The 15305-nt window shown below is 38.2% G+C and overlaps 1 protein-coding gene across 1 annotated transcript; it reads right to left on the bottom strand.

Annotated features, from left to right (window-relative positions):
• Positions 1-299: 299 nt before the first annotated feature.
• LOC115419541 (pannexin-1) lies at positions 300-11947 on the bottom strand. Its single transcript, XM_030134396.1, has 6 exons — positions 11517-11947; positions 7797-7918; positions 3884-4083; positions 2489-2993; positions 1259-1418; positions 300-1166 (listed from the first exon to the last, which is right to left on the bottom strand). Exons 1-5 carry the CDS (start codon positions 11695-11697, stop codon positions 1269-1271), a joined length of 1158 nt encoding a protein of 385 aa, XP_029990256.1. The 5' UTR covers positions 11698-11947; the 3' UTR covers positions 300-1166; positions 1259-1268.
• Between the last annotated feature and the right edge of the window lie 3358 nt (positions 11948-15305).

Here is a 15305-nt window from a genome sequence, read left to right as displayed (position 1 = left end):
CCAGCAGAAGTTTACGCTGGTTACAGCAGAAGTAACAGTGTATGTGCTTTTACTGATAGGATTAACCACGGCTCAGTTCCATTCCACTGTCCCAGCAAACCTTTCCATCAGGTCAAGCACAAAGCCAATCCTTAATGGAATATAGCTTTTAACAATGAACTCAGTTGTAAGTAATGGGCTTTTAATATTATGTTTATACATTTTGCACATAGAGAAACATTAAAAATTCCTTCAACACATGGAGGGTTTTGATCATTGTACCATATTCATTAATGTTAATTTAAGAAATTAACACAAACTTATGTAACCTCATATTTATTCATTTTAATTGGACTATATTCTACAGTTTTATAATATTTCCTTAGATCTGGTTGTTAAACATGGTGAAAAAAGTTAACTCATATTTTTCAAATAACAAGTAATCGCTGTCATATCTGTACCAGGCTCATAAATTATCCATGAATTTAAAACACACTGAGTTCACGTGATAAGTAAAAAAGTAACAGTAGCAGGTAATTTGTAAACTTTGATACAAACTTCATGCACCAAAATTAAAATGTGTCCTTCATTTTGATGTCTGAATATTATTGGCTATGATGGAAAAAATACAGTACAAGTTTTTATGTCATAAGCAATATCCACTAATTTTCATAAATGCAGAGCTGTCATGACATTGAAAACATGAATCTTGGCTTACATTCAACATGCATACAAGTTTACACACATTCTTATTTTACAGTTCAGCTTCTAAGGATCCAATCATTTATTTTTAATGCTTTCATACAACAAACTGTCATCCATTACAACACCCTCATCTTTTCCAAAGTTTATATATACATAACTTTTCTCTCTTTTCTGTCATAAAGGGGCTAAAGAGAGGCACCATTAGTCTAAAGAACATGGCTTCATATCATAAATTGGAAGGCATTTTAAGACCTGAGAAAAGTAGCAGGTATCAGAAAAAAGTAGGAAAGGAATAAAGTACACTTGGCCTCAACCTGAAACACAATAATGAATTGCTGGTAATAACTTTAAGTTCAAAGATGCAAATTGGCCTCTTCTGTGTATTACACAGTGAAAAAGTAGAACAAGCACTTCAGTTTGAGTAAATACATCAGTTTTATCTTCACTTCTTCCTCTTTCCCACCACAGCATGGCAGACAGATCTAAAGTAAAAGAAAGAGAAAACATATCCAAGGTTAGATTCACTAGATAATCAGCTGTTCCTTCTATTGCTGAACATCCTGTTCTTCCTCACCTCAGGGTCATTATTCTTCAGTTTTATTGGTCTTTTTGGTGATGTTGCGTGGACACGTCTTCATACTGTCTAATGCATCTGTCTTCACCTGACCCAGAGTTCGAAGGAGGCACATGGTGTCGAATCCCTCATCTCCGGCTTGTTGCAACAACTCCAGCACCTGTTAGAACAACCTGTTACTTCCTTTTTGTGAGGCAAAACATTTGAATGTGATTCCAAAATGTGAAAACCCAGTTTGTCAAATGTAGGGAAACACAAAATCAGTTCATTCAGATAATGCACAAATGTTCCAGCCAGCAGCTCGACTTCATTGGTAAGTGCTGACTCAAGTAGAAAAATTGAATTGAACTGAATTGAATTTCTGACTTAAAACATCCTCCATGAGACCCTGTATCCACATACAAGAACATTACATTACCTACATTACAAAAAAAAAAAAAAAAAAAAACTCACATTTTATGATTATTTTTACTTCATAACATTTGTAGTTGGAGGCAACATGCAAATCTGACATCTCTTAGTAGTAGTGTCATTTTTCATGTTCAAAGATATGGATTTCATTCCTTTAAGGTTTTAGTAATCCCAAAAAAACTACGACTAGTTATGTAATTATAAATATATTTGTAATCTAATGTCATTCATTCATGTTTCTGTGAGCCACAGACTCAGAGGTGTGACCAGAATGTCATGTGTGGGTGGGCATTTTGCTTGTTTGGGGGTGCAGAAAAATACTGTCAGACCAGGGGGGTTAAAGTTTTCCTGAATAACATAGAGAGGGTGGAATTTATGACATTTATGACCGCAGTGAGCCTCCAGAGATCAATGCGTCTTGTTTCACACTAGATACAATGTCTGGTTTCAAATGTGAGGCGCTCTCACAATGTCCATTACATATACAGATTATGATGCAAATGCAATGACAAGTTCTTAACTTAAGCAGGTCACCAGTACCCCATTTGAAGATGTGAGTTACAGTTAGAAATGGGATCAGTGTTAGATATGAACCGGGTTTGGACTGAGTTTAACTACAAAGAAACACAGAAAAAAGTAAAATGTTCCTTCCAAATTCAGACTATGATTCACATTTTGGCCCATAATTCTTCTGTTACAAGCATTAATCTAAGCCTACACAACAGTATACTTTTCACTGAAGGTTAATTTTTGTTGGAAAGCGTGGATGTTAAAAGGTTAAACACTATACTGGATCTATGGCTCTGTGCTGGGACCTACCTGCAGACACTTGAATGATTTGAGTGCACTCAGGTTCTCTTGCAGGAAAAGCAAATAGATGCTGAGGTCATTGTAGATGGGTGTGACCCCACCCAAAGCACCAAATCCTGGTAGCATCTCATAAGGCCGAAGGAAGCTGGAGCTCTGATGAGCCGGTCCGAGAGCAGCGTAGACAACCAAAGGAATAAGAAGAACATACACTACTATACTGATGTAGCTGAGCAGCCTGAACACACCCACTGCCACCAGCTTACATGACAGGGCAGAGGGCACAGTGGTGTCATTCTTCAGAACCCCCGTACGCAAATTGCAAGAAAATTCATCAGTGAGTGAGGCCAATCGGATGTAGTAAACCAGATAGATGCAGGCCAACACCAGGATCAGCAGAGTGAGACCCCTGCACATCAGGTACTTGACCACAAGGTGGCGAGAGAACCGCTTGGTCTTCAGATACTGCTCCACCAGAGGGTATTTGAAGCAGCCCTCTGTCAGATCCAAAGCACTGCTGCAGAACAAAAAAACAAAAATGTATACACATCACTTTTACAAAGAAAAATTCAGAACAATGACATTCTAAGGTAGTCATACTAATTAACAGGTCTACATTTTTTGGAATTTATCTGCGTCAGAGATAAAATGTGTGAAATCTTACTCATACAAATCCATACTCTTTTGAAAACATTTACACACTCACTAATTGCCAGTTAGTCAGAGACTTAGATCGACTAACATACCTCATCTAAAACTACTTCTGTGAGAACTTTAGAAACATGGAAGAAGTGAAAATTATAAGAAGAAGGAAGAGGAAGGAAGAGGAGGACAAGAACAAAAAAGGACACAAGGCAATATATGAAGAATTATTTGAAGACATCAGGAAGACATTTTATTTGTCGTCTATCCAGGGAAAATGTCACTTATGATGTGGTCAGTCTCAGCTACGACAGGATCCATAACCCATCCTCCCCATCCTTTATAATCCCATTACTGCTCACAACTGTAATGTAATTTTACTCTAATGCTATTTTTTTCAATTTATGTCCTGTAACAATGGAAGTACTGAAAATAGCAAAATTATGTACAGTACCGTACTAGAACAGCCTTTCACAGAAACCTGCAGACAGTGATGTTTTTGATAAAGTACATGAGTGTTGTTGTTGCATGTGTGGATCATTTTGCTTTGGCAAAAGATTGCAAAGTTTTGATTGCAGTTTCATTTTGACATAGAATGTGTTTAGCTCCAAGTGCGACAGGGCTTGTGTGAGTTTTTACATTAATGAACCAAATTCTGCAGCAGGTGAGTAAGCAGCAATCACAAAAAATTTAAAGAGATAGCAATTCTTTCATAAAACTGAATCACTGAGTAACATAGTTGACAGATGATAACCTTCAACATACCACGGAGTATCCTCGGATGCATCTGTGCTTTCCAAACTTGCCAGATTCTTTGCCAGTCTGATGGAGCGGTTATAAAAGCGGTCCAGTTCCTCCATGATGAAACTGAGGTCAGAGGAGAGGTGCGGAGCTGCCGTGAAGCGCCACAACAGCGCAGGGGTGTACATAAAGATGGCCAACAGGAGGAGGATGTACGGGAAGAACTGAAGGAGGAAAAGGAATTGAGAAAAAAACACAAACCACTAGACTGATATTACACTGTGACATTTCTGAATTTCAATACTTATGCACAATCTGCCAAAATATAGTCCCCCACTTGGATTTAACTAAGCAAACAGGTAAGATCCTTCCATTGGATAATTCTTGTAGTTATTAGTTTCAGCTACAGCCAGTTCTTGAACCCTAACAGATGTAATGAGTAGATTCTTATTTCCTAAACATCCATCAGTTTGATAGAGAGAAGAAAGATTCGACTGTTTCAATGGAAAAAGGTGATGTGGTCTGATGAGTCCAAATCGATGATGTTCGAGAGTGATGGGCACTTCAGTGTAAGAAGAGAGGTGGATGAAGTGATTACCCAACATGCCTTGTGGCTACAGATCAAGCCTGTGGGGGCAGTGTTATGATCTGGGGTTTCTTTAGTTCAGGGGTGTCCAATCCTGGTCCTCAAGGGCCGGTATCCTGCATGTTTTAGATCAAGGGTGTCAAACTCCGGTCCTCGAGGGCCGGTATCCTGCATGTTTTAGATATATCCCTCTTCCAGCACACCTGGAAGCCATTACATCATTATGAAGCTTCTGCAGAGCATGATGATGAGCTGATCATTAATTGAACTAGGTGTGCTGGAAGAGGGAAATATCTAAAACAGGGGTGCCCAATCCAGGTCCTCGACAGCTACTATCCTGCATGTTTTAGGTGTTTCCCTCTTCCAGTACACCTGATGGTCATAATCAGACTTCTGCAAAGCTTGATGATAGGCTTATCTTTTGAATCAGGTGTGTTGGAAGTGGGATGCATCTAAAACATGCAAGATAGTAGCTCTCGAGGACCAGGATTGGGCACCCCGATCTAAAACATACAGGATACCGGCCCTCGAGGACCGGAGCTTGACACCCCTGTTTTAGAGGTTTCCCTCTTCCAGCACGTAATCAGGCTTCTGCAGAGCTTGATGATGGGCTTATCACGCAAATCAAGTGTGTTGGAAGAGGGATACATCTAAAACCTGCAGGATACCAGCCCTCGAGGACCAGGATTGGACACCCCTGCTTTAGTTGGTCCAGTCTAGGTTCAGCAATGTTATGTGTTCATTAACTGACTTGGATAAATAATGCAACATTGACTAAGCTTATTGGAACAATCCCCAATGCATGCTGTAATCAAATCTAAAGACTGTCCTAAAAATATTAGAGTGGGACTTTTTTTTTTTTTTTTTTGGCCAGGCTATGTATAATAGTTAGTATTTAGAAAAAGAGCTATACTGAAGTTAAAATGCTCCCTTTTGTATAATCAGTTTACTTTTAGACGTTTGAATGCTTTTGACTTACTTTAAAAAACATCTTTATACACATTAGGGTGACAAAAGAGCATGTTTGTGTGGAATGTATTATCAATGTTTCGGTCTAAAAAACAGACTAAAAAGAGAAGGTGAAAAAAGACGAGCTGTCAGTTTGCTTCTCCTCCCTGACCCTGCCACCTCATCAGCAACATTGGTTTCACCTGGTACTCCCTCTTGCTGTCGTCTCCCTTACCATTCTTCTTCTCTTCTTCGTGTTTTACTGCGGTTGGCATTCAGCTTAATGGTTCATTACCAACACCTTTTGCTCCGGAGTGTGAGTCAGACAATAGATTTACATTCTTTATTCCCATAATATAAATAATAAATGATAAATAAACTCCCTCACCATTCCACCTGTCTGTCCCAGCTGTGCCTAATCAGTAGGCCAGTATTTATGCAGCAGATTCATCCACCCAGTGCCAGATTGTCCTTGTATCCTGCCAAACTTTCCAGCATTTCTCCTTATTTAGTTATTTATCCTATATCTTTGCTCTATTTATTATTATTATTGTGACTTGTATTTTTTTTTAATTTTATGTTCTTATCCTTGTTTTTATCCCAGAGACAGTTTTTATCTTCTTGAGGTCTTTATTGTGTTTTATTGCATCTTCTTTTTTTAAATTTGATTTTACTTATTTTATCCTTTTACTTATCCATGCTGCTGTACTGATGAATGGTGGAACACTAAGAACTTTTTGTCTTGACACTCGATCAAGTACCTGCCTAACAGATTCAATGTGTGTTTTGTTGTAATGCCAAATGCAATCACTCTGTCTACAAAACAAATCTACCCACGGGTATAAATAAAGTAACCTTCAACCTTGATTCATCCTGAACCTTCTTTCCTGTTTTTGGCCACCTCTCTTCACCTCAGCCCTGGTAACCTGACCTGCCTTACTGTCTGTGACCACAATTCTGGATTGTTGGATTTCCTGAACATTATGCCTGTGACTATGTGGCATTTCACCAATCAGGCACAGCTGTTCATAAGTGAACCCCTGACCCAGTACTTCCATCTGTTCATTTGGTCTAGTGGCAAAGACAGTGGTCGTCATATGAGCCCCAGGTTCAAGTCTGGGCAGCTCATAGTGATGTGACATTCACAAACGAAGTGAATCTTTTGAACGGCTCTTTGAAATAAATGATGGGAACTGAGTCTTTGTAAAGAGCCGTTCATTATTTTTTTTTTTTTTTTTTTTAAGGAGGGAGTGTCCAATTGCCTGTCAATTTAGCGTCACTGGAACCCTCTTTGTTTTCAATTGTTTTATTTTTGCTAAGATTGTTTCTTTTTGTTCAGTTGAAGCAACATCCGGTGTATACATCTGTAGGCCAAATTGTGCACTTTTTTTTTCTATTTCTCATCACGGCATTCCTTTTCTTATTACCACATCTTATTTCTACTTTGAAGAACAACCGTTTGAAGATATTTGTGCATTGTGCAGTTTTCTAGTATTTACATATATTTTTGTTCATGTTGCCGGAGTTACATACAATGTAATTCCAGCATTTGCTTAATGTCACTTCTCATGTTATGTATTTAGCCCACACATTTGAACTAACTATTCTTTTTTACAGAAAGATAATATTTACTGCCGTGCCAATTAAACACCTTTAAAATGTAATGTCAATCATCACATGTAGCCTATTTAGTGATTAAAACATTGGTGTTTCAAAAGAATGCAAAAAACATAAAAGAGCCAGTTTTTTGAATGGCTCTTTTCAGTGAACGGCTCCTGATTGAACGGCTCCCTTCAAAGAGCCAAAAGTCCCATCACTAGCAGCTCACTCAAGGTACATGGATTCCAATCTATCAATGTCTAAGACTGTCAGTTTTACACTTGTGCTTTTGTCTTGTCTGCCTTCCATATTAGAGGCTTTTCTAAATAAAATCAACCTCTTCTACAAAGAACTGTGCTGCGTTTGGGTCCTATCCACATACCTGTTACAAGAGCATTATTAGCTGGTGAAAACAGAAACCCATGACCGCTTCCTCTTCTCTCACACCTACTCCATTACCCCTTTCTACACTACTCCCCCTTTCCCCTGATGAAAATAGATGAATTTCATCTACATCAGGATCTGCATGCTTTCTAACTATAGCCAGGTGTGATATAAGTCTCAGGATCTAGTTTGTTACACATTAGTCCAGGGGTGGCCAACCCTGGTCCTGGAGAGCCACTATCCTGCATGTTTTAGATGTTTCCCTCTTCCAGCACACCTGACAGTCATTATCAGGCTTCTGCAGAGCTTTATGACAGGCTTATCATTTATATCAGGTGTGTTAGAAGAGGGATACATCTAAAACATGCAGGATACTGGCTCTCCAGGACTAGGGTAGGCCACCCCTGCATTAGTCTGTACCTTGTGTAGCCACAGTGGTGAAGTGTCTGCTTGTTGCTGCACTGCTGCCCAACAGAAGTTGTCCACATATGCTGCCTGCCTCCAGCTGAAGTTGGTTGGAGGAAAACAGCTGATCTGTGTACCTGGCATAAGGAGAGGAAAAACAAATGCTGCAATTGTCCAGGCTTCCACTCTTGCACTGTTCACCTCATTGAGCCCACAAATTAGACTTTAATTACTTAGAATCAGCAATTATTCTATCCTCTGTTACAGTGGGCGTACTGGAAGATTCAGCCAGGCGTGTAATTCAGACATGACCCAGATGGGGAACAGAGACTGTACTGGCAATACAGGGAAAGACATGTTTTGTTGTGGTCTGATCTGAGCCCATCACGACTCTGAACGACTGAGCACTGTGCCTGTCCTCTTCACTTTGTCATGTTATGGTCACACTAACCTTGGAGACTCTCATCTGTTATCAGCTCAGTCCATGACAAGAAGACAACACCTGCGCCCAAAGGAAAAGCTGCTTTCTGGATGCTGGTTATCATCTGTTTTATCACCTGCTTTTTTGTTAGCATATATGGTGATAATGGATCAAAACTGTGTGAAATTATATATTCTGTATTGAAAAACATGATATCTTCTTGCGGCTATGTGGGCCTGAATTCTCTACAAACTTGGTAAAATCATAAGACATACGGAAGATGGTAAGACATACTTATACAGGGTGGGGAAGCAAAATTTACAATATTTTGAGGCAGGGATTGAAAGACAGTGTATGACCAGTTAGTTTATTGAAAGTCATGAGAATTTATTTGCCACAAGAAAATTTACATAATAGAAAATGTTTTTATTCTATGTGTCCTCTTTCTTTCTCAATAACTGCCTTCACACGCTTCCTGAAACTTGTGCAAGTGTTCCTCAAATATTCGGGTGACAACTTCTCCCATTCTTCTTTAATAGTATCTTCCAGACTTTCTCGTAATAGTTTTGCTCATAGTCATTCTCTTCTTTACATTATAAACAGTCTTTATGGACACTCCAACTATTTTTGAAATCTTCTTTGATGTGACGAGTGCATTCAGCAAATCACACACTCTTTGACGTTTGCTTTCCTGATTACTCATATGGGCAAAAGTTTCTGAAAAGGTATGGATAATAGTGTTAGGTATGATTATGACATCAATATATGTTTGGTTTCAAAACAACTGACGTAGTGCCTGCTGAGAAAAAACAACTAAATATTCATTGTAAATTTTGCTTCCCCACCCTGTACTTATCACAATAAATGCCCAGATTATCTGTTTCCGGTTTAAAGAGAGGGATATAAGAAACCGGATGGATACTTGTGGCTTGAAACTATCTGTAAAAGATGCAGTGAGAAAGAAACAACATGGGGGACACAAAATGAAAACAATCTAAAAGACGTAACAAGACAAAAGGATATACTGTATAAGAAAATATCCAACGGCAGCAAAATAGTTACTACTGTGGTTACACAGTGGGAAGCAACATATGGGAACCATCTATTTGCAGGCAACTCTACACTAAGTGACAAATGTAATAATTCTATATGAACACATTTGTCATTTATTTATTTAGTTGGTTAGTTTGTAAGTTATTTTGTCTTTTACAATTTTTTTCCTTGATGTGTCTTTTAGTGTAGTTTCTTGCTAAAGCTCTTATGTTTTGTTATTTAATGTTGCTTTTTTCCTAATATAATATTTCACATAATTGTTGTCTTGTGTCTTTTTATCAATATTTATTTCTATATTTTTATCAAGTTGAGTGTATACTGTTAGGGATACATCCACTAAATATGAAATTCTGGCCTATATTTATAAGAATAGTTTTGGATGGTAAGCATTGTTATTGTTATTTAACACCAGCTGTGCCAAATAAATAAATTATTCTTCATATATATTTATAAAATCACCAAAGTGAAGTGTTTGTTTTAATCACACTGTACTTTAAAGAGCATAAATGAAATCAAATAAATGTATAAAACAACCTGTAATCTACCAAATAAAGCCATAATTAATATAATTTACATTTATTTGCTCTTACATGCAAATAACCCTAATATCATATCAGATCCATACAAATATGCTTTTACTCTGTATATTTATGTATTCCATTTTGTATTTAAGTGTTTTTATTATGCTTCTATTATTGTATTACTTATTCAACTGCTCTAGTTTCATTGTGAAGCTCCAACGTCTGTGAAAGATGCTATATAAATAAATCTTACTTATACCTACTAATCAGAATTGTAAATTTAGTCACCATCTGAGCTCTGTTTTATGACTTTTGTTGTTGTTGTGTTGTAAATTTTTTCCATTCATTATATTCTTTTTTGTGTGTACTTTCACATGGTTGGGAAAAAAAAAAAAGATTAATCAATCTTGTTGCTGTATTAAAGTCTAATACATCTTTGTTCTGAGATAGAGAGAGAACATTTTGTACAGTTTTATTTCACTTGGCTTTTATATTCTAAGCTTTACATTATTTTTAAATGTGTATTTGCATGTGTTGCTTTGTTATGGGGGTCTGCATGGATGATAGCAATGACAGACAGTTGGTTTAGCCTGTGTAAGAAGATTATATAGCTTAGAGCACAGGTGTCAAACATGCAGCCCGGGGGCCAAATGCGGCCCGCCAAACGGTCCAATCCGGCCCGCAGGATGAATTACTGAAATAAAAAAATTACACTGAAGATATTAACAATCAAGGATGTCAAAATAAATTTAGTTCAACTCCATCTAAAGTGGGTCAGACCCGTAAAATACTATCATAATAAACTATAAATAACAAAAACCACATATTTTTCTCTTTGCTTTAGTGTAAAAAAATCAAATTACACAAAAATGTAAACATTTACAGACTAGCCTTTTACAAAAAATGTGGAAAAACCTGAACAAATATGAACCTGAAGTGTCTTAAGAGATGTAAGAGTAACTGTACCAATATTCTGTTTATTATTAAATGTTTTGTGTATTTGTAGATCCGCTGTGATCTGTATGTTGTAATGAACATGTAAAAATGAGAAGCTGAGGCCAAATAATGGCATAAATTGTTAAAATTACACTTTTTTTCTTAATAAATTTCATTTTGGTCATGGTTTGTTCATGTTTTTCAACATTTTTAAAAAGAACAGTTTGTAGATGTAAAAATTTTAATAATATAATCTTACTTTTTTCACTCTAAAACATAGAAATTAGAAATACAAATTTTGGAACTGCTATTATTTACGTATTATTATGTTATTATTTTAATGATCCGGCCCACTACAGGTCATATTGGGCTTTATGTGGCCCCTGAACTAACATGAGTTTGACACCCCTGGTTTAGAGTCCATATGGCGTCCTTTTTGTTGAAAGAAGAGCTGGATTGTAATTTGTAAAAGCCTGCCACAAATTTTCATCATTATCAGCAGCAGCAGCAGCAGCAGTGCATTCAGTCTGTCTGGGCGTGAGATGCAGAAGGGTGGAGTCTGTACCACACCTCTTTTCCATTATTCAACCCCACCTCTTTTCTTCCAGTCATACCCTCACAAAGCTCCAGTCATCATTGCATAAGAGTGTGTTGATAATTGAAAATAACTGAACACAGTGAACGCATCTTCATTTGGGTTTCCACTCATTACGCGCGCGCTACGGTGCACGTGCAAGGGATTAAAACCTCGGATGGTGAATGCAGCTCTTCTACAGAAGATGCTCAACAATAAAATCCACTCACCCACTGACACCTCCTGAGCATATGCGAGTGAGATGAAGAGCAGCGGCAGACCCACGGCCAGAAACGTGACTATTTTATCCACGGCCAGATCCAGACGCAGCCCTTTGTACTTGGCTTCTGTGGGATCCTTCAACAAAAAGTCCGAGAAAACATATTCCGTGGCCACTTGTGCAATCGCCATGATGAACAGGAACAAAAAAAAAAAGAAAAGAAAAGAAACCGCTTGTTGTTGAGCGTTAAATGATACAAAGAGAATAAGGTTTGTTTATTTACCAAAAGCTGTTTCTGAGTTTTCAGTTTAAACACACAAAGAAAGAACAAGCCAGAGAGATGAGACTAGTAGAATGTAGGTAGAAAACAGTTAGCGGTTCTGGCTTATCCACATCTCCAGTCACTAGTGGGACTGATGGGTGAACCTGCCGTCCCCTCACTGATTCCCAGACATCACTGGTTGGCTTCATGCCTACCGCTAGAGGCCGTTATACTGCACATGCTCACACTCATGCACCACATCCATATCCTTACCAATGTACAAGATAGACCATTCATTTTTTTCATTTTCCAGGTCATTCGTGGTCTTCTGAAATCAGTGTAGCTGCTATTTGTCATCAAAATTAAATCATCTTTAAAGTGACTGAACTTAAGATTTTAATATAATTACAACACCCTATTGTCTTTTCAAGATCTACAGACAAAATATGGCCTTAATAGTACTGATTTTTGGAGATTTCTACAAATGAGAGATTACCTCTCAAAATTATAAAAATCTGAAGTAAAGCTATGGGGTGAATCTCCAGTGTACTCTATATTTTAAAAATTAAGGGATTTACCGCGTTTAGTAAGCTGCATTTATAACTACCTTATTGAAGATATCAGGGATGTTAATTTAGGGCTCCAAAAGGTGTGGAAAATGGATTTAGGGAAAACATTTGGGGAGGATGAGTGGGATGCATTAATTAAACAAATGTTAAAGCCAATAAGAGATGCACGGTCCAAACTCATTCAATTTAAAATTATAGATATAGAATTATAGATAAATTATAGATAAATAGACTATACTGGACACCTGTCAAACTATATAGAGCAGGAATATGCAATTCTAATATCTGTTAGTGGTGCAAACAAAGTCCTGGAGACATGGTTCATATGTTTCTCACCTGCCCGAGTCTGACCTCTTACTAGCATAGTGTCATGGGAAAGATAAATAGTACTTTAAATTTGAATTTGGTCCTGACACCTGCGTTGTGTCTTCTGAATTTCCTGGAACATGATGTTACATTAGAAGTCAAAAGAGCACATTGGCTTAAAATTGCACTCACTACAGCTAAGAGGGTCATACCAAGGCACTGGAAGGGGCAGAACAACCCTAATTATTCTGAATGGTATTCAGCCTTATCAGAGACCGCCTCATTTGAAAGACTGATCCACAAGATAAATGGACAGATGGATATACACTATATTGCCAAAAGTATTTGCTCACCTGCCTTGACTCGCATATGAATTTCAGTGACATCCCATTCCTAGTCTATGGGGTTTAGTATGACGTCGGTCCACCCTTTGCAGCTATAACAGCTTCAACTCTTCTGGGAAGGCTGTCCACAAGGTTTAGGAGTGTGTTCATGGGAATTTTTGACCATTCTTCCAGAAGCACATTTGTGAGGTCACACACTGATGTTGGACAGAAGGCCTGGCTCTCAGTCTCCGCTCTAATTCATCCCAAAGGTGTTCTATGGGGTTGAGGTCAGGACTCTGTGCAGGCCAGTCCAGTTCATCCACACCAGACTCTGTCATCCATGTCTTTATGGACCTTGCTTTGTGCACTGGTGCACAGTCATGTTGGAAGAGGAAGGGGCCAGCTTCAAACTGTTCCCACAAAGTTGGGAGCATGGAATTGTCCAAAATGTCTTGGTATGCTGAAGCATTCACAGTTCCTTTCACTGGAACTAAGGGGCCAAGCCCAGCTCCTGAAAAACAACCCCACACCATAATCCCCCCTCCACCAAACTTTACACTTGGCACAGTGCGGTCCGACAAGTATTGTTCTCCTGGCAACCGCCAAACCCAGACCCGTCCATCAGATTGCCAGATGGACAAGTGCGATTCGTCACTCCAGAGAACGCACCTCCACTGCTCTGGAGTCCAGTGGCGGCGTGCGTTACACCACTGCATCCGGCGCTTTGCATTGCACTTGGTGATGTATGGCTTGGATGCAGCTGCTCGGCCACGGAAACCCATTCCATGAAGCTCTCTGCGCACTGTTCTTGAGCTAATCTGAAGGCCACATGAAGTTTGGAGGTCTGTTGCAATCGACTCTGCAGAAAGATGGCGACCTCTTTGCGCTATGCGCCTCAGCATCCGCTGACCCCGCTCCGTCAGTTTACGTGGCCTACCACTTTGTGGCTGAGTTGCTGTCATTCCCAAACACTTTCACTTTCTTATAATACAGCTGACAGTTGACTGTGGAATATTTAGGAGCCAGGAAATTTCACGACTGGATTTGTTGCACAGGTGGCATCCTATCACAGTTCCACGCTGGAATTCACTGAGCTCCTGAGAGCGACCCACTCTCTCACAAATGTTTGTAAAAGCAGTCTGCATGTCTAGGTGCTTGATTTTATACACCTGTGGCCATGGAAGGGATTGGAATGCCTGATTCTGATTATTTGGATGGGTGAGCCAATACTTTTGGCAATATAGTGTATATGGAAGTGTGTGGGAACCCTTCTTAACACAAATTGGCTCATATTGAGGGATGCTGATTGAACTCAGCTCATGCTGGAAGATCCAGCCTACCTTTTTTTTTATTTTATGACTGACTGGCTGGGGGAGAGGGGGGATTGTGGGAGAAAAAGGAAAAGGAAGGGTTGTTCCTTCAACATGGACATCTTACTAATGTGTGTTCTTTCCAATTTAGTGCAAGATGCAATGTGTTCGGCTCTATGTTAGGGCTGTGGACTAATTGTGATGTCCTTGATTTATTTTCTTAAATGTGACTTGTAAACTTTTGAAGGATTCAATAAAAATAAAAATATAAAATATATATACATAATTCAAATAACCTCTGGATGCACCATGGGTTTGTGGTTTATACAGTTAAAAACACAATGTCCATAATATAAATCTATTTCAAGTGGTTTATTTTAAAAAATTTTTGCATGCAAACAACAACCAAAGCCTTGTGTTGTCTCTCCTGCTCATCCTGTCTCTCTGTCTGTCTGACTGATTGTCTGGTAAAAAACCACAGGCCCACCCAGATGCGTGCTGATCTCCCTTAGTGCTGCCTATTTATGCCCAGGTGCCCACGGTCTAAGCCAATAAGAAAACACAAAATAAAAAGGTGCTAAATACTAAAAAATGAAAGCAATAATTATAAAAATCTAAAAAAAAATATATATATATATCCTAAATATTGAATAAACAAAAAAGTAAACAATCAAAATAAACAATTAGCAAAATATACTAAATTACTACGCAAAAAAGTAAATTAACTTTAAACAAAAAACTAAATAGACAAATAGTTCCTACAATCAGTTTATTTTAGAATTGATTATTCCAAGTATTCTTTAAATGTTTGTTTTTGATTACCACAGATCATTATTTCCATTTTTTCTTTCATACTTTACCATATCATACCAACTTATTTATAAAGCACTTTAAAACTTTACAGCTGGCCGAAGTGCTGCACACAAATCATAAAACAAGGGAATAAATAAGTAAAACAGTGATAACGCAAGATGCAAAGCGGGCTAAGAACAACAAAATACAACCATCATAAAAACAAAGACAAAT

This window comes from Sphaeramia orbicularis, chromosome 1 (genome assembly GCF_902148855.1).
Source record: "Sphaeramia orbicularis chromosome 1, fSphaOr1.1, whole genome shotgun sequence".
Taxonomy (NCBI): domain Eukaryota; kingdom Metazoa; phylum Chordata; class Actinopteri; order Kurtiformes; family Apogonidae; genus Sphaeramia; species Sphaeramia orbicularis.
This window is presented reverse-complemented; position numbering and strand designations above follow the sequence as displayed.

Excerpts from the sequence above, each read along its gene's own strand:
- LOC115419541 (XM_030134396.1), bottom strand. The coding sequence starts at position 11,697 with ATGGCGATTGCACAAGTGGCCACGGAATATGTTTTCTCGGACTTTTTG. Across the intron at positions 7,919-11,516 it reads TGCTCAGGAGGTGTCAGTGG|GTACACAGATCAGCTGTTTT; the intron begins GTGAGTGGATTT and ends TCCTTATGCCAG. Across the intron at positions 1,419-2,488 it reads AATCATTCAAGTGTCTGCAG|GTGCTGGAGTTGTTGCAACA; the intron begins GTAGGTCCCAGC and ends TTGTTCTAACAG.